At 42.1% G+C, this 25815-nt stretch overlaps 8 protein-coding genes across 9 annotated transcripts in view; 4 read left to right on the top strand and 4 right to left on the bottom strand.

Moving 5' to 3' along the window:
* The window catches only part of LOC126562982 (charged multivesicular body protein 6), a 250061-nt gene extending 248970 nt beyond the window's left edge, over positions 1–1091 (top strand). Inside the window, exons 2-5 of the mRNA XM_050219589.1 lie at positions 223–311; positions 371–480; positions 539–963; positions 1039–1091. Of these exons, the coding sequence (XP_050075546.1) occupies positions 240–311; positions 371–480; positions 539–963; positions 1039–1079 (648 nt within the window). The 5' untranslated portion in view covers positions 223–239 and the 3' untranslated portion in view covers positions 1080–1091. The remainder of the gene's footprint in view (positions 1–222; positions 312–370; positions 481–538; positions 964–1038) is intronic.
* Positions 1092–3510: 2419 nt separating this feature from the next.
* On the top strand, positions 3511–9405 carry LOC126562880 (CTD nuclear envelope phosphatase 1 homolog). 2 transcript variants are annotated; one of them, XM_050219479.1, is made up of 5 exons: positions 3511–3647; positions 7827–8075; positions 8143–8325; positions 8394–8588; positions 9317–9405. In XM_050219479.1, the coding sequence occupies exons 1-4, from the start codon at positions 3543–3545 to the stop codon at positions 8583–8585; spliced, it is 729 nt and encodes a 242-aa protein (XP_050075436.1). In that variant the 5' UTR covers positions 3511–3542; the 3' UTR covers positions 8586–8588; positions 9317–9405. The 2 variants fall into 2 exon arrangements, with proteins under 2 accessions (XP_050075436.1, XP_050075435.1); XM_050219478.1 differs by having other exon boundaries at positions 7818–8075.
* A 4035-nt stretch (positions 9406–13440) lies between these two features.
* On the bottom strand, positions 13441–14948 carry LOC126562701 (peroxisomal membrane protein PEX14). The gene is made up of 4 exons (XM_050219268.1): positions 14670–14948; positions 14202–14531; positions 13730–13953; positions 13441–13648 (listed from the first exon to the last, which is right to left on the bottom strand). The coding sequence occupies exons 1-4, from the start codon at positions 14814–14816 to the stop codon at positions 13450–13452; spliced, it is 900 nt and encodes a 299-aa protein (XP_050075225.1). The 5' UTR covers positions 14817–14948; the 3' UTR covers positions 13441–13449.
* Positions 14949–15534: 586 nt separating this feature from the next.
* On the top strand, positions 15535–16536 carry LOC126561005 (uncharacterized). Its single transcript, XM_050216954.1, has 2 exons — positions 15535–15947; positions 16013–16536. Exons 1-2 carry the CDS (start codon positions 15542–15544, stop codon positions 16534–16536), a joined length of 930 nt encoding a protein of 309 aa, XP_050072911.1. The 5' UTR covers positions 15535–15541.
* Positions 16537–17073: 537 nt separating this feature from the next.
* Positions 17074–18566, top strand: LOC126562323 (protein SHQ1 homolog). The gene is made up of 4 exons (XM_050218786.1): positions 17074–17228; positions 17293–17467; positions 17530–18228; positions 18300–18566. Exons 1-4 carry the CDS (start codon positions 17074–17076, stop codon positions 18564–18566), a joined length of 1296 nt encoding a protein of 431 aa, XP_050074743.1.
* Positions 18567–18868: 302 nt separating this feature from the next.
* On the bottom strand, positions 18869–22416 carry LOC126561004 (NFX1-type zinc finger-containing protein 1). The gene is made up of 6 exons (XM_050216953.1): positions 22224–22416; positions 21532–22148; positions 20231–21463; positions 19477–20157; positions 19002–19328; positions 18869–18937 (listed from the first exon to the last, which is right to left on the bottom strand). The coding sequence occupies exons 1-6, from the start codon at positions 22414–22416 to the stop codon at positions 18869–18871; spliced, it is 3120 nt and encodes a 1039-aa protein (XP_050072910.1).
* Positions 22417–23056: 640 nt separating this feature from the next.
* Positions 23057–23911, bottom strand: LOC126562828 (kxDL motif-containing protein CG10681). Its single transcript, XM_050219414.1, has 2 exons — positions 23729–23911; positions 23057–23669 (listed from the first exon to the last, which is right to left on the bottom strand). The coding sequence occupies exons 1-2, from the start codon at positions 23893–23895 to the stop codon at positions 23057–23059; spliced, it is 780 nt and encodes a 259-aa protein (XP_050075371.1). The 5' UTR covers positions 23896–23911.
* A 356-nt stretch (positions 23912–24267) lies between these two features.
* LOC126562704 (negative elongation factor E) lies at positions 24268–25164 on the bottom strand. Its single transcript, XM_050219271.1, has one exon. It carries the CDS (start codon positions 25162–25164, stop codon positions 24268–24270), a length of 897 nt encoding a protein of 298 aa, XP_050075228.1.
* Positions 25165–25815: the final 651 nt, after the last annotated feature.

Raw genomic sequence — 25815 nt, 5'->3', positions numbered from 1 at the left:
TATAAACCGTGATTATCCTCACCTGTATGTATGAATCTTGATAGCTGTCAACAGCTGACTTGCGAAATGTCACAACAAACCAGACGAAATCAAAACAACACTGACTCACTGCGAACTTACACTCTACTATTTCGGAAGGGAAACACACTTTTTTGTGATTTTGTTCCTTTTCCTGCAAGCATTTGATAATTCAATTAAGATTCTTAGGTAACGTATCGGTAGCTTGTGTTTCATGCGCGATGGGAAACATTTTCGGAAAGTCCAAAACGAAGCCCGTCAGCAGGGTAACAGAGCAGGACAAAGCAGTGCTGGTAAGTCACCTTCATCATCAAGGCGATATGGATAATGTTAACGCATATCACCATTCCAGCAATTGAAGCAACAACGTGACAAACTAAAGCAATATCAAAAACGCATAGAATTATCGCTGGAGAAAGATCGGGAACTGGCCAAGAAGTGTTTAGCTAATGGACGAAAGGAGTATGTAACTCATATATGATTTGCTTAACAATTTCTACTGACTGACATGTCCTTTCAGACGTGCCAAAACACTACTGCGGAAAAAGAAATATCAAGAAAAGTTGCTTAGCAATACCGATGCCCAGTTGGAAACGCTGGAAAAACTAGCCTCAGACATCGAGTTTGCCCAGGTCGAAGCACAGGTTGTCACCGGACTAAAGGTGGGCAATGAAGCACTGAAGAAAGTCAACGAGATCTTGTCGATCGACGAGGTGGAACAAATACTGGACGAAACAAGGGAGAGTATTGAAAAGCAGCAAGAAATTGATGCACTGCTTAACGGTGTCCTCACCGAAGAGGACGAGGATGAAGTATTGGCCGAGCTGGAGGATCTTATCGGCGCAGATCAACCAAAGGAGGCGGAAAGGGAAGATGGCTCCGATCTTCGGTTACCCGACGTTCCGGATGAGGAGCTCGTCGCAGAACGCAAACGCAAGGAAAAGGGTAAGCTCTCAAACATCATGCTGCGTCAACAGAAATCGGTGTGACAAAGAATAATTTCACTTTCAATACCATCAGATACATCAGGATCGAGCAAAAAGGTTGCCTTGGAGGCTTAATACGCTAGAGGAAGGAAAGGAATATTTAGAGTGTGAACCGGAAACCCATCCCATTGCCATCGGTATGCTTATTGCAACGATTTGCGTATGCTTTATATACATATGCCTTTATAAGTGTTTAAAGTTTTATGGCCACTGGCTGAAAATACAATCCGTGTAAATAAATCTATCTATTATGAAAAATAACCTTTTGTTTTTTACGTTTAAAACGCATACAAATTAAAAGAATGTGCTCTTTTATTCCGTGTTTAAAATATCACCCTAGCAAGTTGCAATTATAAATAAATTTAGCAAGATAAACCAAAAAAACAAAAAAATAATAAACCAAACGGTTCCTCATTAACAGCTCCATCTTTCATTTCAAATTTTTTGACAGCTCTCGTTATGCCGCTCTCTCGATCTCCCTCTCTCTCTCTTTCTCTTTCTATCCCTTGCTTACACTTTTGACATTTCATTTTTGCTACGTGAATCGCCGACGTCAAGAAGAAGAACAAGCAGAGTTGCTTTCATCGCGGCGCCCCGACAAGAGCGGCATATTTTCTTCTCCCTAATCCAATAATTGAAAAATCAAGAAAAACCAGCAAAAAGTCCAAGCGTCGTTGAGCGCAGTTTGTGCTCGCCAAAAGCTGTGTTTGCGTGTGTGGTGTTGGTTCCCTTGTGCGTGTTTGCGGAGACAACAGAGCTGAGGGTGAGCTTTGAAGTGCTTGAAAATTCTGCGACCCCACTAAAATAGGCAAAATTGTGCTATCCGTGCAAGATTAAAAAGTGCGGCGGCGTGTGAGTCTGCCGTTGGTTCGAGCCCCCCAGTCTCGGTCCCTCTGCCTGTGTCTGCGTGCATGTGTTTCTCTCTGCGAGTACGTTTTCTCCGTTGCCAAAGTAATGTAAAACGTACGCCTGCTTGCGCTGCTTGGAGTGTGGAATCGATCTTAAGGAAACATCGAACGCGGTTAAGAAGATACAACACCACATCTCTCAAGATTGCTACTGTTCGCTACGTGCAAATCTGAAGAACGGGAAGTCGCGCCTGTCCCGTTTTTTTTTCAGTTTGCTTCATATCCATCCACTCTCATATTCTTGAAGGTATAAAACCATGGTACGATGCCATGCTCACGCACTCGCAGGTTATCACAGTTATCTTCTACGTATTCCGCACAGGATGAATGGCTAAATTTGTGATAATTCTGTACGGTAAAAGCATCGCACGATTCCCCCAGAACCATGAAGCAGAAGGAGATGTAGGAACGTCTCGCTGGGCGAGTACGAACCAAGAGGAAGAAGAATAAGTTATTTTCTATCCTGCCTCTCCACGTGTCCTCTTCTCTCTTCGATTTTCTCTTCTCCGCGTATTGTGGAATCTGCGCGCTCCTGTCCTGGGTTGTCTTGCCCTTTTTTTGCTTTGCTTTGCTTTGCTTAGCCCTTTTAATATGTTTTGTGGACTTGTTAGCCTGCGAAATAATGTGAGTTTGCTGCAAGTGCGTGTAAGCTAGAGCGTGTGTATATGTGTGCGAAAAAGGACCGCAAACGAAGTTAAAAAGGAACCAACATTTTTACTGCGCCTACTGCAATATAAAAATTTATCTTTCGTTGTGAGTTATTTAAGTTTTGGTACAGTACAATCCGACGATCACTAAGTTGCCATGGTACGTGCGTGGCCATGGAGGTCATCCTTTCTGGGGTGTGTGTTTACTTTTCCCACAGCATAGCAGGTCCTTTGCGAGAGGAATCATGTGAGCGAGAGCATATTTACTACCCGAATTACTTACTATGCATCTACGCATTTGTTGTGCCTTGCTGAAGGAAAACCTGCCCATTGCCTTCTAGGATAGTCATTCTTCACTCAACACCAGCCTTTATGATGATAACTAATCATTTTCTCTTCTCTGTTCTCTTTCTCACAACAGACGCCAGAACGCAAAAATATGGTTACTTCGCTGTGACGGATTGTTGGTGCGTGATGATAATTATTGTTGGCCAAATGGCTTCAAGCATGTGCGAAGAAGGAATGAACGGAAACAATTAGTGAAGTATCGAAACACAGCATAACGGAGAGGACAAGTGCCCTTGTGTCCGCCGCGTGCGCGCGCTTTTCTGTGTGTGCTTATGTGTGAGAGTGTGCGTGTGTGTTTGCGGCTTGGAAGCCGGTTCCGGTTAGGCCGATAGCGCTCGACACCGGTAAATATTGTTTGTTTGGTGCAACAGACCAACGCATAAGGCAAAAATAGAAAGAAAAATATCGACACAAAAACGAGGACAGTATTCACGGTGAAATAATCGTCTTCCCAACCGGTACGCGTAGCGGCAAACACGTGGGAAAACCTTTCCACAACAAGTAGAGGACACCATAGCAGCATCATCAACAAAAACAGCAACCGGAACAGGCGCCACCGCCACATCATAATTGTTGGAAGCTCAGAGAAACGCTACCAACCCAACTTTATGCGCTGACCCTCGGTGGTTCTGAGAATGCCAATGTTGTCATACTTTCAAATGAACTTTCGCGCGTTTCTCGTACTGGCGTCGAAGATATGGACGTGTATCTGCTACATGTTCAACCGGCAGGTTCGGGCGGTAAGTGTTCAGCGCAGCGATTTACTCTCGCTTTGAATAAATACACAAAGTTTTTAGTTTGCGTTCAGTAGTAGTAGTAGCACACAAAAAACACACAACCCACTTGAGGAAGTAAAAAAAGGGCATACCATTTTGCGCATGGTGGTTGGCAAAACTACGGCCTAAAATTCCAGATCTGTAGGGTTCGATTTGATTTGATTTAACACTCGAGGCATAAAACAAATTTTCTTTTTGCTGCTAAACATCAAAGCACTCTAGAACCAAAGAGATCATCGCGTTTGGTTTTGTAAATATAAATTTGAGGAAAAAACAAACGAAACAGCAAGATGTGATCGTCTGCTGTATCGCTATTTACTTTAACGTCCGCTGGCACATGATGCCGCCTGCACGCGATACATAATTTTAGCACCGAAGCAAAAATACAGGTCCAATCTGCCCGACAAAAGTCTTCCATTGTTGACGGCTCTGTTTTGAAAAATTGTGATCGTGGCGAAACAAACATGCCTAAATACGATCACAGTGTTTGCTTGTTGTGTGCCCTCTATTAGTTGAAAGACGCACACATGTGCTTCGGTTCAGCAAGATACTTGGGAATATGGTAATATTGGCTGTTTTTTATTCGTAAAGAACGGCCTATTCGTATCCGAAAGATTGGTTCTTTGGTGAATCAAAAACAGCATTCTTTAGATCCACATCACCTTCCGTACGTAATGTGGTTTGTTTTGATTTTCTTTTCTTTGACAAGATTTTACGATTATTTGAGACAGAGGATTACGAGTCGAGACTGGAATAGAATGTGAGCATTTGACAAAACTAGACTGTTTTTAGAGATTTTTATATCGCGAAACAACGGCCATAACGATCTAACCGATTATTTATCATTTGTTGTATCTTATCTATTTGGCACTTTTAAAAAATACAGTGATATAAACTGACTTTAAGCTGCTGTTGGGAAAGCAGACAAATAAGGTGCATATAAACTTGTAATCGCACTGTGAGTACACAGTAGTCTCTAAGCGAAAAATTCAAATATGTAGACGCAATTCCAGATCAATATCTTCTCCTTTCTGCCTCAAAAGCTAATGAAGAATACTGAAGAGAAAGTTGTTTAATCCTCAGACGGACGAACAATATCTATCCTTGTACAGAGTAGAAGAAAATTCAGCTGATCACTTTGGACTAAAAATGGAACTGCTTTTATACAAAAATTCTTTAATGTAAATTTAGAGTAAAAACCATTGAATGATTTGCAGTAATTTCATTTCAATCACACTGATTTAATAGATCTTTCTCTTGTTGTTGGCATCGCAATCTGTTGGGTCATGCTCATCACATAATAACTTGCGAGACTGGGTGTACCACGGATCCCCGTTACCAGCCACTTTTAATAGATTTAATAGATGTTATTCTATTTTATTCACATATTACATGTACTAAATTTAAGAATATAATGCTCTTTGCTGGATATTCAGTCATTCCAGAACAAACTGGTTAATTAGCTTATCGTGTTAGTTAATAATAAGACCTTTTTTCTACTTCTTTTCTTACCGCTCATTGGATGAAGAAAACCTTCAACCGTATATGTTGATGTAATTAAAAATACTCTTATCTCGTTACATACATCACGTTATACCTTCTCCTCCTACCTGAGTGACGCACCTGATCGCATTGATTGTGGCAAATATAGGTGCATGACGCCGATATACATACACCAAAAAGTACCGCGTCATGCTGACTAATGTGTGACCCGGCACGGCAGGTCACAAACCTCCGCCACAGCTGCTTGATAACTCGAAACAAGAATAGGTCTGCCAATGCTGCCCTCGCTCAGCTCGCTCGCCGTTAATTTGATAAATGATAAAATTAAAATTTTCCTTCTTCCGAATCGTTTCGATAGTGTTTCGGACACACACACAAATGCATGCTAATGGGTACGGATACGGTGGATTCGCTTAGCATGATTGACATTCCGCATATCTGGCACATCGCTGGTCTTCCATTAGTTCATGGCTGAAACATTGCACAAACGATTGCGTTTTCCGCGTAGTTTTAATGCACCATTGCCAGATTTTGTTTGAGTGATGGCTTTAGCTTCGTCGGAGTGCAGTGTGAGTATGGCGGCAATCGTACTGCAGTTGGCGTTTTTAGTAGGTCCTCAAAACGAGCTGCAATGTGACAGATATTTAATGAAAAAAAATAGGATTTTGACCCACAAATTCGAAAGGAAAATATGTTCTATTCTGTTGTATTAGTTTTCCTTAAGAGATGGCAGATTAATCTTTAAAAAATATCAAAATCGATGTTATGCATTTGTGTTAAGGCACAGCTACAGTTAATCACTCTGTTCCGCTGCACCGGGTTGACTACCGATTAAAGGCAACCGTGCAATCACAGTGGAAAGGAAGGAACGGTACGCGGGTGCATTTGAATTCAATTACCCCGGCCAAACCGGTCCAACGAATTGATGAAACCAATCGCTTATCCATTGAGCGCGCCACCACCACTTCACCATGCACTTTAATTGCATCCGTCGCAATGTCCGATTTGATGCGTGCGTTGTGGGGTGGTGAACCGTTGCGAATAGGTCACCCGATTGCGTTAAGATCCCGTTTTTGTATGTGCAATAGGTCTCGATGTGTCTCGATTATCGACTATTAAAAATGACAAAGCGTGCGCGCGTTTTTCGCCTTTAAAGTCAGACAAACTCGCGCCACCCCGACTGTGGTTGCAGCAACAGCACAGCAGCACGTGCATTCAATGTGGCACGATGTGTGTGGTAAATACAGCACTCTTTCCAACCGTTTGTGTGTGTGTCTCATTGGGTCGCATCGCGGTTTTTCTTTCTTTTCAACCCGCCGCTTGTTGGTGATCGAGCTGCAAATCGAATGTATAAACAAACTGTTCGCGCTGAAGGTGTTACTTACTAAGTTTGGCTTGCTTAACGTGGGCCTTTCATTCATGATTCCACGGGGCGTATGGAGGAAGTACAATTTGTAGCTCGTTATAGTCTAGTTTGTGGGGAGTTGTCGTTCTGAATATATTTCCTGTTTTTCGAAAAAGTAAACTGTTGCCAATTTTTTTATCAATATACTTAAAAATAGGAATAACAATTTTAAGATACTCCCATCATACTGTTATTAAGAAGTCACGATCGTTCGGCAACAACACATGATCGCAGCCGTATTTCTTCTTTTTGAATGAGCACCTGTATATGAGCTGTTCATACCAGTCGGTGCCAATATGATCTAATTTTAACCAAACCTTGTGTGTCTGTCCCAAGTTGACTTTTTTTTTTCTTCTCTCCGGCAAATCAGTTGATGAGAACGTTATTTACATATGATTCTTTCTTTATTTAAAAAGACATTTGCTCTACCCTGCCTGATAAATGTTTGTACACACACTACAGAAGAATCAACTGCAGCTTATTGCAGAGATGAAAAAATATTATTTACGAACTAAAACTAGGTTTTTTTTTCTCAAGAGGAGGTTTTGGCCTACCAACTTCCTATCTTTCTTGACTTTACTTGCCCGCGGCATGATAGAAAGCTCTTATATCTAAAGCCTTAATTTTTTCATAATATTCAAGTGTAATTCTACATAAATTTGAACAGAAGCATTAATCACCGCTATGTAAATGTAGTACTCTGCGGTACATTTTAATAGGTTCTTGTACGGCAATCACTCAATGGCGCTTACACATTCTTGTGACATTCCGGTACTACATGAACAAACAATCGCACGCACACGTGCTGGTGCTGCTTTTACTGCACCACATTACCATGCAGACATGGCAGTACTTGTCGTAATTTAATGCTTCCCTCTGATTCGTTTACTTTTTTGCCTTCTATGTTGGTGCTGCTTCTTTTTACTTCGGTTCCTATGATTATTTGTCGTCGTTTAAAGGTTAAATTTACGAGCTGTACGTTTTTGTTAGTAAATTTGAGATAGAAAGCCTTATGATATATTTGTTGGTATACACATGTTGATCGCACATACTGTTCTATTTCAAACGTAGCCCTTAAAACCAAATCTATACCGTATGACTCACTTTTCGTTTTGCCAATACACACCGCCGCCCACTGCAAACGCCACTATCACCACCACCACCACCACCTGCGAAATGATACGCTTTTATGATTTTCTCTTCAACGATAATTTTAACTACCTTAGTTTGTACAGCATCAACCGGTGAAATATCAGCTGTTTCCCCTATCGCCGGTCTCCCGACACCGGCTGAGCATGGTCCAGCGGAAGACGCTGGTGCTGGACCTGGACGAAACGCTCATCCACTCGCACCACGACGCGATGCCACGCAATATGGTCAAACCGGGGACGCCCCACGACTTCACGGTCAAGGTGACGATCGATCGCCATCCGGTGCGGTTTTTCGTCCACAAGCGGCCCCACGTCGACTACTTCTTGGACATTGTAAGTGTTCGAACGCTGCCAGTCTGTTCGTGAGAGCCGTAATCTAATATCCTGCCTCTTCACACAGGTTTCGCAATGGTACGATTTGGTCGTGTTTACCGCCAGCATGGAAATCTACGGTGCAGCCGTAGCCGATAAGCTAGACAATGGACGTAACATCCTGAGACGACGCTACTACCGACAGCACTGTACGCCCGATTTTGGCTCGTACACCAAAGACCTGTCAGCGATATGCAGCGATCTTAATAGAGTATGGGCCGAATGATTAAGGCCGAACCTTGCCAAACCACATTACTGATTTAAACAATTCGTTTGCAGATATTCATCATCGACAATTCACCGGGCGCATACCGATGTTTCCCGAACAACGCAATACCGATCAAATCGTGGTTTTCCGATCCGATGGATATCTGCCTCCTGTCCCTGTTGCCACTGTTGGACGCGCTCCGGTTTACGAACGACGTGAGATCCGTGCTGTCGCGCAACCTACACCTACACCGTTTGTGGTAGCAGGTGAGTTAAGCTTTTGCTGCTTTTATTTTTTTAAGAGGGATGTTATGAAAGTTTTAGAAAAAAAAATGCCAAGATGTGAGAAGACATCTTGACCCATCAATGAGATAGTATTAGGAAACCTTTTAATGCCATTAGCTAACATGTTGTTGGTCTTCTAAAGTAAACTGCCAAGCCCAGCATTTTTGTTGACAATTTCTTAAAAAGGTGTATTGTTTTTAGGCGCTTATGTAAAATGATTCCATAATTGTTATTTATCTGGGCTTGCTTATAAATAAAGTTTATTGAATATCATAAGTTATATTCAACTTATTCCCAGATATCGCTGAATTCTTATTATAACTGTTCTAATTGGTTTCCTGAACATTGATTTGTACGTTTAGTGATTTTTTAACTATTATTTTTATTCTGCAAAAGTGTCATGACAGGGGGCAAAACACAAACTTTGTAGCGCAACTTTTTGATTCATCTTATCAAGAGCACATGTACTTAAAAAACAATAATACAAATTGAAAACTACTTGATAAAATGACTATAAGCTTATTGAACAGATTGAAAATGTATGGGAAACCTTTAAAAAACTTCAGAATATCCAACAATATAGCCATATGCGTTGTATAATTAGTAAAAGGAAGAACATTAGCATTGCATTTTTCTGTTGTGTTTTCCACTTACATACTGCAATACCAATCGACTCATTTTTACCCCCTTTTTTCTCTCTTTCTTTGCAGAATTTGATTAGTTTTTTATGGTGCGCTGTGAGACTTCTAAAATCTTACAAATACTTTTTTATTTTATTCTAGAATTATGGTTACTTACACTAGTGAAGCGCGGGATTAGGGATTGTTGTTGTGCATTTTTTTTTTTTGTGCTATGAACGATGTAAAGAAGTGTGAATTTGGTTACATCGCTAGAAAAAAAAAGGATAATAGAAACAATGCCGAAGAAGATAGCAACGATGCGAAGGAAGATCATCCTTCAGATGATCAAATACAATCCGAAGAATGATTAAACAGCCCAAAATTGCTCGCTTGAAAACGTTCTGCGCCCCACAATAACGATTCGCCCCAATGGAAGAGGGCTAGCGAATGGAAACAAAAAATCGGTTCACATCGAATGCTTTGAATGCTCGCTGAGCGCAGAACTTAGAAGGAAGCGAAAATAGCGCAACCTGTTACGACTACTACCGATTGGTTGAATGTGTAGCGAAGAGGATAAAGTTCTGGCAAAAGGGTATGATTCCTACTTTCATAATAATTAGCACTTGGAGAGGTGTGATGATGGTTGCTTCTCGCCAGCCAGAGAGTTACTGGTATTATTATGTGGCGTGGCAACGCAAAATCGCTTGTTATTATTTTATCTTTCAATAACACTTACGATGGTTCACAACGATATAGCCACCGATCGGGAAAGCGTCATAAAATAGGTTGGAAGTTTCTCCTTCACTTTTTTTTTTATTTTGCCTTCTCCCTTTTCGAGCGTAGCTAAAAACCGTATTCTAACGCGGTTGATAGCAATTGTTGCGCCCATGTTTATTGGTTTATTTGAATTGAAAATATTTCTTTTGTAAAATAGTAGTGTCTATAGCTTTATAGCATCATGTTTTGCTATACTATTATGTACGAGGCTGTTCTTCGTTAATTCAATCAATGAAAATATTACGTTTTTTGCGTTTTGCTGTGAATAGAAACGGAGAATTATGATTCGGTTGCGTTACCACCGAACAAAACCTGCAGAGTAGTTTGAAGGAGAAAAGTGTACACACATACACTTATACTAGTGGTGTATGAGATTGCGTCGAACTTACATATATCATGTTTTTCAAATCAAAAAGTATGGTTAATTTTCTGCGAAAGTTAGCACTTGTTTTAACGGTTTTACCATCAACCAATCGAGAAAAAAAGAAAAGAGATTTATTTCGCGTTTTTGTTTTGTACACTTACTCAACCAGCGATATCAAAAGAAATGATGTCGAAATGTTGTACGACATACAAATCTTTATGTTGTTGCTGCTCCATTAGAACGACAGTAAACAGTTGAGGAATAGGATGAAAACGCAACCATCATTAGCTGTTAAGATTTACAATCTAAGCGAAGAGACACTCGCAACGAATTCAAGCAACCATCGATGGTAACGTCTACGTGGTTCAAATGGCTTGCCCAAAGTAGGATAGATGACTGTACGTCATACTAACAACGCTAACACGACCCTTCCAAACACGTGACGGGATCCGTGTATTAGCTAGTTTCGTTTGCTCAATCAGCACTCTCAGCAATACTGTGCTCCGGATAAATAGTTGGTGGTGTCGATGTTGTGTTGCTTTTCGTTTATTTGCATTACATTGCCACGGTATTACAACTTCCACATACATTAGTCGGACCACAAAGGTTTTTAGAATTATCCAGCAATCCTTTCTCGTTAGAATTTTTTAATTTTTCTGTCAATATCATTCTTGTTTTACTTTTAGTTAGTTTTACCTGTTCGATACATACGCTGTGTAAATTTTTTTTTTTTTTTGCTGCTGTTAAGGAAGCAATTCATCTTACATCTGTTACATTTTCCATTTGCTTGCGACAAAACAAAAGTGCTAAAACTTTGATTAAAAGACACTGAGATCGATTTACTTTTGTCAAAAAGGAAACACAAAAACAAACATTATGCCCAATTACTTATACACCACACATGAAGAAGGAACATGAATAATGAACATGAGTAGAAAACAAACATTATTTACGTAAGTGAGCGAGACAACAGACGGTACAAATGAAGTAAGCAAAATAACAATATCATGACGTAAGTTGCTGACGGAATAATGATGATGCTGCAAACTAGTAAGTGTAATGTAAGCAATTTAAGTAAAAAAAAACTCAATGCGCAATCCAAAGAGAACAACGTGCAGAAAAGCGAACAGCAGCTAACACAAGCGAAGGAAAGGAGTCAAAAATGCCGAGGTTGAGGTGTTTGTGTTTGCACATGTAAATTCAATACCACGTCTTCTCCAGAGGAGAGCAGAACACGTTGCAACACAACTAGTTTGAACAAGAATTTGGAATGGATTTTTGCATTATACCCGTGTCTCGAATGACACCACAAATGACCACGAATGATGAATGACAAGCGATAAAAGAAGTAATTAAAACATAAACCAGAACACTCACTACCCTAAAAATACAGTCCACTGTAATAAGAGGCTGAATGAAAACTGGATAAACTAACGCACGAGCCAACAACCAGATATCCGAATCATACAGTAATGTCACAGAAAGCATGTGAGGAATTGTACTTGATTGAGAGTACATCGATACCGGCGGCTTGATGATAAAGAATTAAACGGGAAAGAGAATCTGCGCGAACCCCGTATTATTGTAAGTTTAACTATATGAATCGACTTCGACTGCAATCGTGTGGTTCCTGTGTGTCGTGAGGGCAGCATCAAAAAGAGGGAAAAAACAAATGTAAATAGTACTTGTTAGCAATGGTAATTGAATTGCGAAACAGGAGTAAAAACGCAACCACCAATCCGTGTAATGGAAGCAGGCGATCTACGAAAGAGCAAGCAAAAGAAGGACAACATAACCCATGCGATGTTAAAGGAGTTTACAAAATGGTCTCCCCGATCGAAGGAAATGCACACACAACACAAAAAAACACAAACACACACCATCCATTGTGACAAGGAAATGTAAAAGAAAAGGAAGAAACAATAGACCATTATGAAATGAACAAGTGTCGATGCTTTTATTTGCGAAACGTTTTCATTTAATTATATTAATCTCTTCCAATTCGAATGATCGCAGTGGGCATCTTCATCCTTCTGGCTTTTACCACCGTCAAGATACTGTGGTTAAGTCCCTGTTCGCAAGTAGACCAGCATAGTCAAAGGGTAACGGTTTTTATCTAAACTTGACTTGACCTACCGCTAGAATCGCTCTCGGTGCATAGCTCTTGGAACCTTTTTGGAACGCGCTCTATAACCTCTCCTAGAGACTTCTGTGGTTGACAGAATTAGTAAACATTGTCCTTCATTTTTCTCAATTTGTGTTTCATAAAAAAAATGCCCTTTAAACTGGATTGACTGAGTTTTTATTCGTCTCTTAGAGGTACATCATCGTCCTCCTCTCCGTTTTGTCTGCAAACGGTTTCAAATACTAATTTTAAGTCATCTGTTTCATTTACCACGGTGCAATAACCTTTCCGTTGAAACGAATTTACACCCTCGGAAGTGTGATACCCTTTTTATGTTGTACCCAATGAATAATTCTGTATAGCTTAAACCGATGTAAACATTTACAAATTCCATTTCATGAAAATCAAAACCCTTTTTACCAATATTAAAAACGACCATTCTACTACTGAGTAATTCTATTTTTCGACTGGCGTTAGCTGGGGATGTAGAGAAGTCTAACTAAATTAAAATCCATATTTCACCTAGCGGTTCGTCGTTGTCTCATCATCGTCCCATGGAAGCAACCGGTTTGTATATTGAAAAACAAAAATGTACAAAACAATAAATCAACAATAAAAAAGCTTTCTCACCTCTCAGCTGGGGGGGAGTACAGTAGTACAAAAAGCTTTAAAGAGGTGTTACTATTGCCACGATATGAGATCGATTATGCAAACAAATGTACGCATCCATGCAATTCACACTGTCGTTAATCTTGCGGCCGTCAAAAAATGCTTCCGTTGTTGTGTGTATTGAGAGACTTTTTTGGACAAAAAAGTCGCGCGATCCCCCGATATGGATGCGCCCTCATGGCGTTTTGTTTTTTCTTTGCTTCTTAGCGTTTATGATCTGTGAAGTAGGAAGTGAAGAAAGATGCATTTTGCATCGTTATTATGACCGAGCGTTGCTGGATTATCGCATTACATAATCTCCAAGCTGCTATCGCTGTTCTTCAGCACAACATCATTTTCGCTAGAGCCCGATCCAGATCCGGTATCATTGTCATCGTGCTTGTCGTGTTCACCTTCGCTGCTAGCCGGTTGATGTTGCTGAGAGCGTAGCTGCCAGGCCGGAATCGATGGTGGAACGACGGGCAGATTTGGTGCAGCGAATTGTTTTCTGGCGGGAAGTAAGAAACATTAGCAGCAGTTAGAAATTATTACCATGTGGTACGGTCAAACGATCTATTCCACAGCCAACCTGTTCAAAAGCAATCCTTTAATCGAATCCAGATCACCCTTAAAGTTGGCCAACTCCTTCACGGTTGTGTTGGTTTGGTTGACCTGATTCAGTTCTTGCTTAATTTTGCCCAACTCGGCGCTCAGAGTATCAATCTTTACCGTCATCGTTTGATTCAGTTCCGTCAGCTGTTCGGTGACGGATTTTTTCTTTTTGCTGCGGAACAGCAACGGTTCAATGAATTTCTAAAAGACGTAAGATAGAAACCAGACAATAAAATTAACCTCTATTCAAGCGACAGACTGCTTATCGTAGCAAAAGCGCAAAGTTCGAAAGACAGTATTAAAGAATGGAAATCGAAAATAGAAAGCCCACCACCACAACCAACCATCACCAAGATAACCATGTTTGTCTTATATTTAATGTGCCAGAAAACAAAAGGCCCCCCTTTTTGTCATCGCCAGCCGAAGGGTAAAGCACGTCTGTTAAATACCTTATAAAACAAGTAAACAGCATACATCAGTCCGCTCAGTAGAGCCGCCGAGCTTAGCATGTCCTTCATGCGTGTAAGGAAGTTTGGCCGTGGTTGAATTTGATAGCCGGGCTTGGAGGTATAGCTACCGCCACCGCTCGATTCTACGCCCATGCTAATTACGGTCTGCGCTGGAATGGTGGAAGGATTTGTCGTAAAGACACCGGCTCGCTCACATGCAATCTGTATCTCGTCTTCCGACAGCCCTTTGGAGCGAAGAAATGCTTGCTTTTTGGTTATGGCACTGCGAACTACGTTCGGGTTGTTGAGGAACTTTACGGCAGTAACGATCTGTTGCGAAACGCGAAGGAAGGGAAGGAAACATTAATTATTACAGGGGTCAATCACACCACTTAGCAGAGCACACACTACGCTACAGTGAACGACCTTTGTTCGGCGAAGAATTTAAGCCGTTCCCCATCAACTTACCAAATGTTCTCGTGGCGGTAACGGTGGTGGTGACACTGCAGTGGCCAACTCCGATGGCTCGCCGGATGTTGCTACGGTGGCCGTCGCGGACAGTACGCCAGTGTTAGCCGGAGGCGACTCGGCCCCTTCATTGCTTCCCTCGCTCATATTGATTTTCACCGAGAGATTAATCTTGACTAATATGTCAACCGAACCTCCTAAAAGCTTACTGATAATGGAAGCGATCAGCTGCAACAACAAGGATTTCGAGGTGTGCTGCTTATCACCACAGACCACACCACAAACCACTGCTCACAATCCAGCCAAAAAGGGGTATGCAGCAGCAGTAGCAGCAGCTGGCAACGGTGCGATTAATCCGAAGTATTTCGACGCTAATTGTTTTAACAATCTCTCTCACACTGCACATTCATATTTGCACGTTATTGCTAAAGAAATTTTGAGCTTTTTTTCTAATTTAAGTGTTATTTTCGCCTGTTAAATGCTGTTGCAAAACCTGTATTTACAGAAAGTTGGAGAAATCATAGAAAAATTATTTGTTTTCATTCGATATTAAACTGTCAACTCGACAGCAACCAGAGGAATTAGGATATAAGTCATGGTTCTATACTTGCGCTATGTACCGAACTGAAAACCCGGAATAAAAATGTATTTTTTGTTAATAAACAATGATTTTGCGGTTTAATTACATATTTTTGGATATTTCCTACTAGTTTTGACATCCCTAAAAAAGATACTACTTCGTTTATTCTGATTAGCACGAATCATTTCAATCAATTGTCTTTTAGCTCTTCTTTCTCAATTACCTCACCGTAAACCATCCTGCTGCATTGTACGGCGCGCATTAAAGCCGGCCTCCGCATTTGGATACAGAAATGCAGTCTTTGGTAAATTACTTTTACAACAAACCCGGCAAATTACTCCTTGCCGGGGGCTTGCTGTTGGTGTCGTCGGAAGTTGCGTACGAACTTTACCTCTGGTTGCGGAAAGCTAAAAAACCCAAAACCAAGTCTTGCGAAGTGTTCTTTATAAACAGGCGCAAACTACTGCAACCTGCACCGAGTCCGCAAGAGTTTCTCTTCGAACACGTAAATCGTATCGTGAGCCTTATAGATCGGGCAGAAAAATCCATCTGTTTGGCCATGTACATCTTTACCGTGCGGGAGATCAGTGAAGCGGTCATACGGGCAAAGAAGCAGCGGTCGGTTGTGGTGCGAGTCGTAACATGCGAATCCATGGTAGGAAACGAGGGATCCTACCTACGCGACCTGATCTTTGAAGGTAACGCCACAAATGAGTAAATAAATCCAGAAGCAAATATTTCATACATTTTCTTTCTCTTGTAGATATAAAGGTACAATACAAGTACAAAAGTGACCACCTGATGCATCACAAGTTTTGTCTGCTCGACACGGAATGGTACTGTGGCAATTGTCTGATTGCGTACCATATTGCTGAATACGGAGAGCCGAACAAACATTTGCAGCATACCCTGTTCGACAAAGCTGTCCTGAGCGATAGGGCTGGACTGTTGGATCGATTCGGTAGCTCCTGTTCGCGTTGCCAGAAAACAAAAGCAGGCACACAAAGCAAGCAAACGCCGCAGGTACAAAAGTTACACGGGTCAGCGGTGGACCGGTTGCCCGAGAAAGGTCTTCTTATTGCTGGTTCTAGCAATTGGACGTCTCCCGGTTTGATCACACACTGGGACAATATGACGTACACCTCGCTGCCAGAAATGATCGACCCATTTATGGCAGAGTTTCAGCGCATGTGGTACGAGTTCAGTGATCCCTTGGATAAGACAAAGCTGAGGGAACCATTGTACCGGGATAAAGTGTGGTGTGAAAAGACAGACCTGTGTGCGTAACAAATCCTCATTTGATGAAGTATATTTAATGTTTAAGAAGACAACTTGAATTTCCACTCGATGCTAGGCATTGCACATTACCATAATTACTATACAAATGTGAAATACATAATGAATTTGTTTTTTATTCATAAAGAACGGCCAGGCCATATTGCTAAATACATAATGAATTTGATTATTTGACTAATCCTGTCTTTGTTTTTGGAACGGTGTCATATTTCCCAGTATGTTGTACGCCCCGAAAATGCATGTCAGCACATTCCGGGATCTCTCGTAACAAACCAGTTCGCAGTTTATGATGTGTGAAACAATTAAAAATATCTCCAAATAGATCAATACAAATCATCAGATAAATACCGTAATTTTTCATCAATCAACAACCGACAATTTCAATATTCTTTGTCATCCATGCGACTAAAGTAATATATCCATAGTAAACAGTCCCATACAGCAAAAGCACGTGCTGTTGATAGCCAAACAAATAAACAAAACACACGCAAATTTTGCAAAAACACGCATCCCCTGTTTACCGCAACGATGGACGATAGTTTAAGCTTTCGTACAACCTTAGAATCTAATCATATACTAGTGATACTAGATTTGCCAGAACTAGACCTAGAGCATGAAAGTAATTTGGTGCTGAATATCTTCCCGAAAGAATGCACCTTCACAGCAGCGCCGTATCATGCAAGGTAAGCAAAAATAGAAGACTGTTGAGCCCAACTCGTAATGCAGTTGAATGTGATCATCTTTCAGTATACCATTATCGCACCCTGCCCATCCCGGGAAAGCATTTCCAAAGTATATCGATTATGAGAAAAGTACGGTAACATTTCGTGTCCCTTTGGCCGTCGATGTTAAAACGGTAGACAACGAATTTCCATCCTACCCCTACGGGTTCTGCCGGCTCTACAGTGGTCCTCTTTCGCTGGTAACTAGTTCTACTAATTGCTAAATCAACAAACTTCCTGATTTGTTTGATATGGTGCACAGGAAACAAGCCAAGAGTTGAAGGTACTTTCCGACCCGGACAAATACAGCTTCGCCCAACGGTGGAAACTGAAAGAGGAAGCGGAAAAGCACGATTTCCATGGTGAACATTATGGAATGGACTACATACAGTTTGCGATTGATAAGCTGGGCCTAACCTTAGACAACCTGCCCGCATCAAGCAAACTAACCGACGATCAATCCTACCGGATACGTGTGATTGTAGAGGAAAAAATACGCAACCAAGAAACATATACCTCCTGCATCGAAGATCACAAGCCACTTGTCCTCGGTTTGATCGATGTACTGCTTGCCGTTAGGTATGATCGGTTAACAAACAACAACGAATTAAATGAGGCAAATTCACACATTAACATCCATCGCATCTCGAGTACGCTCGCCTACTTTGCGGAGTTTCACAGTGTGGAGCAAATGTTACATTCGTTTTACCGTCGATCCTGCACGTACCCTTACTATAGGAGCAAAGAAATTGCATTGGTTTGTGTACAGCATGTTCTGACCGGTATATCCTCCGCGGATCGTAAGGTATGGATCCAGTTTCAGCTACTACACGCGTACGAAGCATTTAAGACGACGGAGTGTGCTGTCCTGAACCATTACTTTGTTAAAGATTATATTCGCTATGTGGAACTAGGTTTGGACGAGGAGACTTTGTTCGAGTGTGTAGAAAACATGCAGAAGGTAAGGACGATGGCCAACTGTGTCTATAATCGTTTGTGATTATGATTAAAACAATTTTTTTCCTATTTTAGATACTTCCAGACATCCATCAGGCAGCTCTTGGGTTCGGTGAAGAAAAGCTGATCCAAAAACTGCTCCAGGACATCATTACACAGGAGGAATCGGATTCTACTGATTCGGACGATTACGGCACGACAGATAGCGAGAGTGATGAAAGTGATACCGATAACGAATCATCATCATCATCGTCATCATCTGCTGTTTCTGCGTCCGAAGAGGATACAAATCCAAATGAAAATGTCCTAGAAAAGCTAATGAACCTCAAGTTGTCGGGTTGAAAGGGAAATGACGCAATTCGGTGAGTAATCTAATCAGGTTTACTATCCGCAAATGTAGAATTTTATTCATTTATAGAGAAATTGTTTTTTAAACGCATTAAAAAGGTTGAAAAATACATGAAATATACAATCATCATTTGACCTGGTCAATCTGTTTGTAAAACTTATACATGTAGAAGAATTTTTTGTGCTCTTATCACGTTAATACATCTTACACATTCCTCCACGACGAATCATGCTTTCAAATTCTATTCTCTCTTTTGACCCTTTGAAAGGCAAACAGGACAGATCTGTTAAGAGATTTATTTTTGTTGTACACCGCAAATGCATCTTACATCTTTTAACTCCCCAAAGTCCTCGGGCAGTTTGACCTAAAACAAATGAAAGAAACTAACATGTTTAAAACCGCTTTTGGTGTAGAAACAATTAACAAACCTCCACAGCCTGTCCGTGTGTCACACATTGTAACGGCATCGTATCGCCAATCGCAGCCTTATCACGCAGTTTCCTCTCGATACTGGACCAAGTTTTTGAGCACTTGGCCAGTAGCGACATGTTGCCCACCATGTAGAGCCCCTCCCGGGCACGTGATAGCGCAACGCAGATACGATTTTCATGCGCAAGAAACCCGATCGTATCGGTGCCACCGTTTGCGCTGCCACTACGTACCAGCGAAAGGAGAACGATTTTACACTCCTCGCCCTGATAATTGTCAATAACCGCTATTCGGATACCGTGCAGGGTGGGACGGTTTTTCTTCTCCTGTAGATGTAGATGAAAAATTCGGTATTAAAATTAATGTAAGTTGAACATTCGTTATACCCAGTAAAAACAACGAAGTCAACTTTTTTGAAAACCAAACATAAAAGTGGTCTTATAGTATTAGCGGTCACTGTAGAGCGAAACTTACCGCCACGAACTGCAACATCTGTCCGTTGTAAGCCGTCAATATAACAATATCCTCCACGTTATACGTCCCATGGGCAAGCAAATACTCACAAAGTGCGAGCAGAAACCGACATTCGAAAAGGTTCTTTTTCGACTTTTCATCCCCTCCATCATCGCTCGCCGTCGAGTCCGCCGATTCACCTCCTTCCGGATAATTGTGCGTTAGGAAGTACAAGTTTCGCATCATACCAGTTACATCCGGTCGTGCGGTAACCGAATCAGCATCCTCCAGTATAGGATAGATCGTTGGTCGTAATAAATCCGCCATTTCCGGACGCATTCGATGCTGCACGGTCATCATGGCCGCGCTGAATCGGTTGTTAATCATACGCTCAAACAACGACAAATCCATCCGATAGTGACGCGACAGTACGTAGGTGCTCGTGGTCGGACGCAACTGTTTGTGGTCGCCGATCAGCACACATTGGGCGGTGTGCCGTGTGAGGGTTGACACAATGTGTGCTTCAAGCACTTCGGCCGCCTCCTCGATCACTACGATCGGTGTACGCAGTAGCTCTAGCAGGGTACGATTGCGAGCGGCAAACGTTGTCGTCATGGCAACCACCCGGAAGCCCTGTATCAGTTTCAGTGTGCTCAGCTGGCTCAGCTCGTTAAGACGCCGCGAAGCGTCCACCAATTCTGCCTAGGGGGACAATTAAGCGAATTAGCATTTATTTAGCAGCTTTTGTACGGCTTTCGCAAGCTTCTCTACTTACCATACATTGGACCATCGCCCGCGACAAACTGTCCGACGTTTCCTGCTCCTGCTGTAACGCATCAAATCGCTCAACCAGCTTCAGGTACTCTTGCTTCACATTGTAGTAGCTTATCCGTAACCGCCGATCAATCCGTTCGTCTTCCTGCAGTTGCTTTACGTTATACTTGTCCAGCAGTGGGTGCTTCGATTGGCCACCCATCCGCACGATACTGTCCGTGTATCGTGTAACACCGCACAGAAACTGATCCAGCGCGTGGTTGGTGAGACAGATGAGAAGTATTTGCTCGCCGGTGTTTGCAAGTAGCGTTTCAACGATCCGCAATCCGATGAATGTTTTCCCCGTACCGGGTGGACCCTGTATCAGCGTAAACTGATTTGTCAGTGCCATGCGAAACGCTTCGTACTGTGACGCATTCATCCCGGCTGCCCTTGTCAATGCTACAGCAGGCCATTCGTCTGGTTTCTTGAGATCAAACTGAATTCCGCCATAATTGAAAAGATGCCCCGAACTGCTCTGAGATAAATACCGAGGCAATCCTTTGCTCGGAAACGTTACATCGACAATATACGATTTGAGCGGAAATGTGTCCTCGCGCAAGCGGCCGAGCGCGTTAAAGGTTTGATGGTACGGTTCGAAAAATATTTCACTCTCAATCATCAACAGTGGGCGATTAAACAGGTTCATCCCGTACGCCGACTGTTCGTTTTCTTGCTGCTGTCGTTCCATCCGGATCAGTTCCACGTAAATGTATCCGTTCAGCAGCTGAGCTGCGTCACGATTGCTAATGACAGCCACAACCAGTTCGTTCAACTCCGGACCATCGGTGAACAGCACCATCGAACCGTTCATGAACCGTTTCGTGTTGGACAGTGCTAAGCGTTTGTAGCGCGCGGAAACGGTCGAATAGCCACGCTCGGCAGGATCTAAATCAACCAGAATTAGTTGCTCCTTTGCGGTGCGCCGATTCACTGTGCTGGGAAGCAGCAGCTTCACGGGGTAGTGAACACGGATGCTTTCGCCGGCAAACGATATTCCAGGGCCATTTTTTGCGACAAACTTTCGATACTTCTCTATACCGGTGCGCAACGGGATAAGGAAGTCCTCCTTGAGCAGGTGCAGATGAACTTCCAGATAGTGTTCGACGTTTTCATACTTCCCTTTTACGATGTTTTGCTTCAGATTCATCGATGGTCCGGCACCATCCTTGAGTTCGCTGATGGTAGGATAAATCTAGTGTAAGAGAAACAAATACAGCTAATCACAAAAAGAGGACTAAATAACTCTATGAGAGCACTTACACTGATTTGTTTGGCCGGGCGCTCTGCAGCCATCGTGTTGTTTTGCACCAACAATTCATGCAACTGTTCGATTTGTTTCTTATCATCCGGTGGTAAAATTCGGCTCAACTTATCACAAAACTCCACCACTCGCTGGGGTACCAACGGTAGCTGATGCCTTGTTTCGGTCATAAATTTCACCAAAACGTCCATCATATCAATTCGTGAAATGGTCGGACGTACGATTTTGCTTTTTTTCTTTTTCTTCCTTTCTCCTTCGGCCGGCTGCTGGAAATATTTTAGCAATTGTTCCCAAAGTTGCTGCTGACCGACGAGTATCTCGAACAGCTGTTTGACCGTTTCGTACAGTGGAATCGTGCTGAGTTTGTTCATTATTTTCATCAATACCAACAGTAACTCCTCGCCGTACGTTTTCTTCGTCAGTGTGGCGATAAATTCTTCCTTCTGCACGTAAATATCGGCAAACATTGAGAGTGTTTCGTTTTCCAGTATGTTTGAAAGCTTTGTGAGTGGAATGGTTTGTACGTACTTTCCGGGCGCACCTTTCGGCAGCTCGAATTTGGCTGTACGGCCCGATGTGGCGTGCTTGATCGAGTCCACATAATTGCCACCTTCGTCTACAAAGAAAGAGAAGAAAAACATAAGTGAATTTCGTGATATAAAAGTGAATGATACGGCTTAAAAAAGCTTACCGTTCAGTGTGAATTTTAAATTGTCCAGCATATCCCTGACGGATGTTTCCGGTGCGCGGGCAGCTTCTTCCTTGGTGCCTTCGCCATCAGCGGCAGCTTTGTTTGGTATGTTTACAACGAAATCATCTTCATCCTTATTGAACCAATCATCACAATCGTTATCATCCTCTTGTAGGTTTTTGGTGTTGGACATTTAATACGTTGTTTTTGGTGAATCTTTCTTGAAAATTGTTTTAAAACTTAAGCTGTTGAGGCGTATCGGAGAAACTACCGTATCACAACAATAGCCAAAAGAGAAATGTCTAATTTGACAATTGTTCAATTGTTTATGCTACGTACAACAACACAATCGATTACATTTTCGTTACAGGGTTTTCACGAATGTAATGAACTAGTTCGACGAGATATTGACTTGTTCAGGTATATTATTGGTTCAAGCAGCGAGACGTTGAATCGTTCAGATGCCGTCAAAATATGTGATTCTAAAATCCTGAGGAACAAGCCAAAGAAAACATCCGAGCAATTCAACATCTTTTAGGTTGAATCCATAATATACCTGAACAAATCAATATCTCGGCGAAACTTCGAACCCTGTGCAAGACAAAAATAACTTTTCTTGCAATCGTAAAGCACTTTGATGTAATATTTCCTATTTATCTTTATTACGGTTAATATATATTACGAGTCAATATGAATATACATTAAGTTAACCTACTACTGGCACAAATCAAATAAGCCTAGACGCCCGTTGCTCACATCCATCCCAGCTAATTGGTTGAGATCATTTAAAATAACTAATAAATAACACGTGTTCCTTGCCGATTCCTCCTTGTTTATCCCGTATCGGACGTACAATCTGAAGAATCGTTAGAATTATCAGTCGAACTGCTTTGAGTCGATCGGAACGATCGTCGCTTCTGCTCACCGCTGCTCGATCCACCGCCGCCGGATTTCCGATTTTCTGGACTTTGTTCCATTTTCACATATCCTACAGTCGAATTTTCCCTACTACCACTAGCTAGCGCTTTCTTCCGTTCCTTCCCATCACCTTCCCCATCCACTGGTTTGCTGATGGATGGTTTTCCCTTCCCAGCAGATGACGCCTTGACGGGTGTCGACGACACTGACGGTGTGTTACCACCATCACCGGGTTGCTCCCTTTTCTCGTCTAACGTTTCCGCTCGACTTGCGGTATCGATTTCATCTTCCTCGTCGAAACTGATCGGTTTGTTCTTGGCCTCGGCTTCAGCAAATGCCGTCGGATATTGGTTACCGATTTTTGTCTTTATCGTCCGTATCTTGCGAAAAATGTAGTCCAAATCTTTCTTCATGTCGTGCAGCAGTTTCGTGTGCTTTTTAAAATCATCCGTAGCAATCTTGAGACGGCTGGCACTGAGCGCATTACAGTTGAGCAACATTTCATTCGTTTTTTCAAAGCGTTGCAACCTGGAAAGGTGAGTGCGTTAGTTGTATCACCGCTCGTAAATGACGGCAAGCAAACTTACATTTGTTTCTGTGCCCGTATCATAACTTCCACATCCGTTTGGTTGACCAAACCGGCCAACCCTTGGACGAACACTTCCGGAGCGGTGTAATTCTGGAAGCATTCGATGCTGAAATCGCTTTCCGGACGTCCTGAATGCATGCTGCTGCTCATCTCCGAGTTCATCATGACGACGACGGTAGTCTCCAAAGGTTGTTGAGCTGCGAGTATCCCAAAATATTTTGCTTTTTGTTAATAGTGCAGTAAACAGCTGTTGTGCGACCAATTTTTGTTTTTTGTAAACAATCCTCTTCGTTGCTGTCAAATTTATGACGTTCGCATCTTCTCATTTCAACGTATGCCATTTTTCACTGGGGCGTTCGTTGTTGCACAAAAGCGTATTCAAACATATTTCGATGCCGTTTTTAATTAAACATAATACGATTTCATTCTGTTTAGTAGTTTAATACGTGCTAGCAATTTATTATCGCATCTTTTAAGGATTTTTCAATAGCTTAAAATCTACCGCATGACATCGCAAGGTCGTTTCAATTTTACCCCTCAAAATATATCATCATGATCGTAACAAACCAGCTCCCGGTTGTCCTTATGTTTGCCTTTTTGCGAGCGGTTAGTAGCCAGTGCAGACCAAACAGCAGAAGAGCCAGCATCGTTAATCGGATTAATCTGTGGCTGACGGCGAGCCAGCTGCACTTGCAGCTGTATACCACCGACCGTCTTAGAGTGCAGCTCACTGATCGCTTTGTCGGCCGATTCCGTCTTCGAGAATGTGATAAATCCACGTCCCTTCTCGATCTCCATCGAAATGTTGAGAATTTCACCAAAATCGCTAAAATGCTTCTTGAGAAAGTTCTCCGTCACCTTGTTACCGGAAACGTATACCGTGTTACCGGACCGTGGTTTGTCCTTCGATGCATCGAGGCTCGGTGGTTTCGATTTGTCCATCTGATCGTCCTTGTCACGCTCATTGGCAAATTGTTGATAGAGGTTCTGTACGCGGCTTGTTTCCTTCTCCACCGGACTGTTCGGACTTTCGGCTGGTGTGGCCGAACTTGGAACCACAGCACTGGACGTGGCAATCGTCGAGCTGGTGCTTTCAAACTCTGTAGACGCACCGAACGATTGATACTGTCCAGCGGGTGACATTTCCGGTTGTACGCGTTTCCGCTCCTGGCCTTTCGGTCGCTTGAACGAAGCCTCCTGTTTCGGCTGTGGTTTTTGTATAGCTTGTATGGCACCACTTTTAAGTAGCTTTCGTGCGACTTCCCGTGCATCGCGTGCATCAGCTGGCCGTTTGGGCAACAGATTCTTTTCCGGCTCCTGTTTCGGTGCCTTCAGCGCTTGGAGGGCTTTTTTCTTCTTTCGTAGTTTGGCATATTTGGCTTGCAGCATCAGTTCCTCCTCGGTTAAATTCGATGGGAAATGTATGTAAACCATTTTTGCCCCAACGGGAAAGCACACGTTGCGGTGTTCAATCTAGGTAACAAAAATAATAAAACCTTTTTTTTAAAAACGTGCAAAACGTTTATAGCGCTTGCGAGGAAATGCGAAACGACACCAATTGTTTTGTTTTGCTTGGATCGGCAAAGTTTTTGTTTGGCTTCGTGATGTCAAAAATCCTTAAGCGTTACCTCAGCTATGAACAAGGTTCATATATACTCAAGTAACGATTAAGCAGCATTTATACGTTGATAGTACAGAGAACGAGCTCATAGTTACAGCATTTGCGAGTAAAATCTGAACTTGTGGAACGATGATCTGACACGATTTGGTTGAGCAAAACAGGCTATATTTCTGATCGTAATCAATGCATTTCTTGTTTTATTTTTTTTATTTCTTGAGTTAACTTACTAATTGCTAATTATCTCTTTGTTGAAGCTGCTCAGTGTATCGAATGGATTTTCTAGTTACTTTCACAATAGGACTTACATTAAATCCATCTTCATTATCTTTTCACTGACTACACAGTTGGTAGTACACCACAAATGGTAGGTCAAAACCTCTTAAGATTGGTGGGGGATTTGAAGCCCGTCCTGCAGCGTGAAAGACATGTTAAATATTTACTTGTCTTTCTATTTACCATTTTTA

Source organism: Anopheles maculipalpis, chromosome 3RL (genome assembly GCF_943734695.1).
Source record: "Anopheles maculipalpis chromosome 3RL, idAnoMacuDA_375_x, whole genome shotgun sequence".
NCBI classification, from domain to species: Eukaryota; Metazoa; Arthropoda; class Insecta; order Diptera; family Culicidae; genus Anopheles; species Anopheles maculipalpis.
Note: the sequence above shows the minus strand (reverse complement) of the source record. Positions and strands in the feature narration are given on the sequence as shown.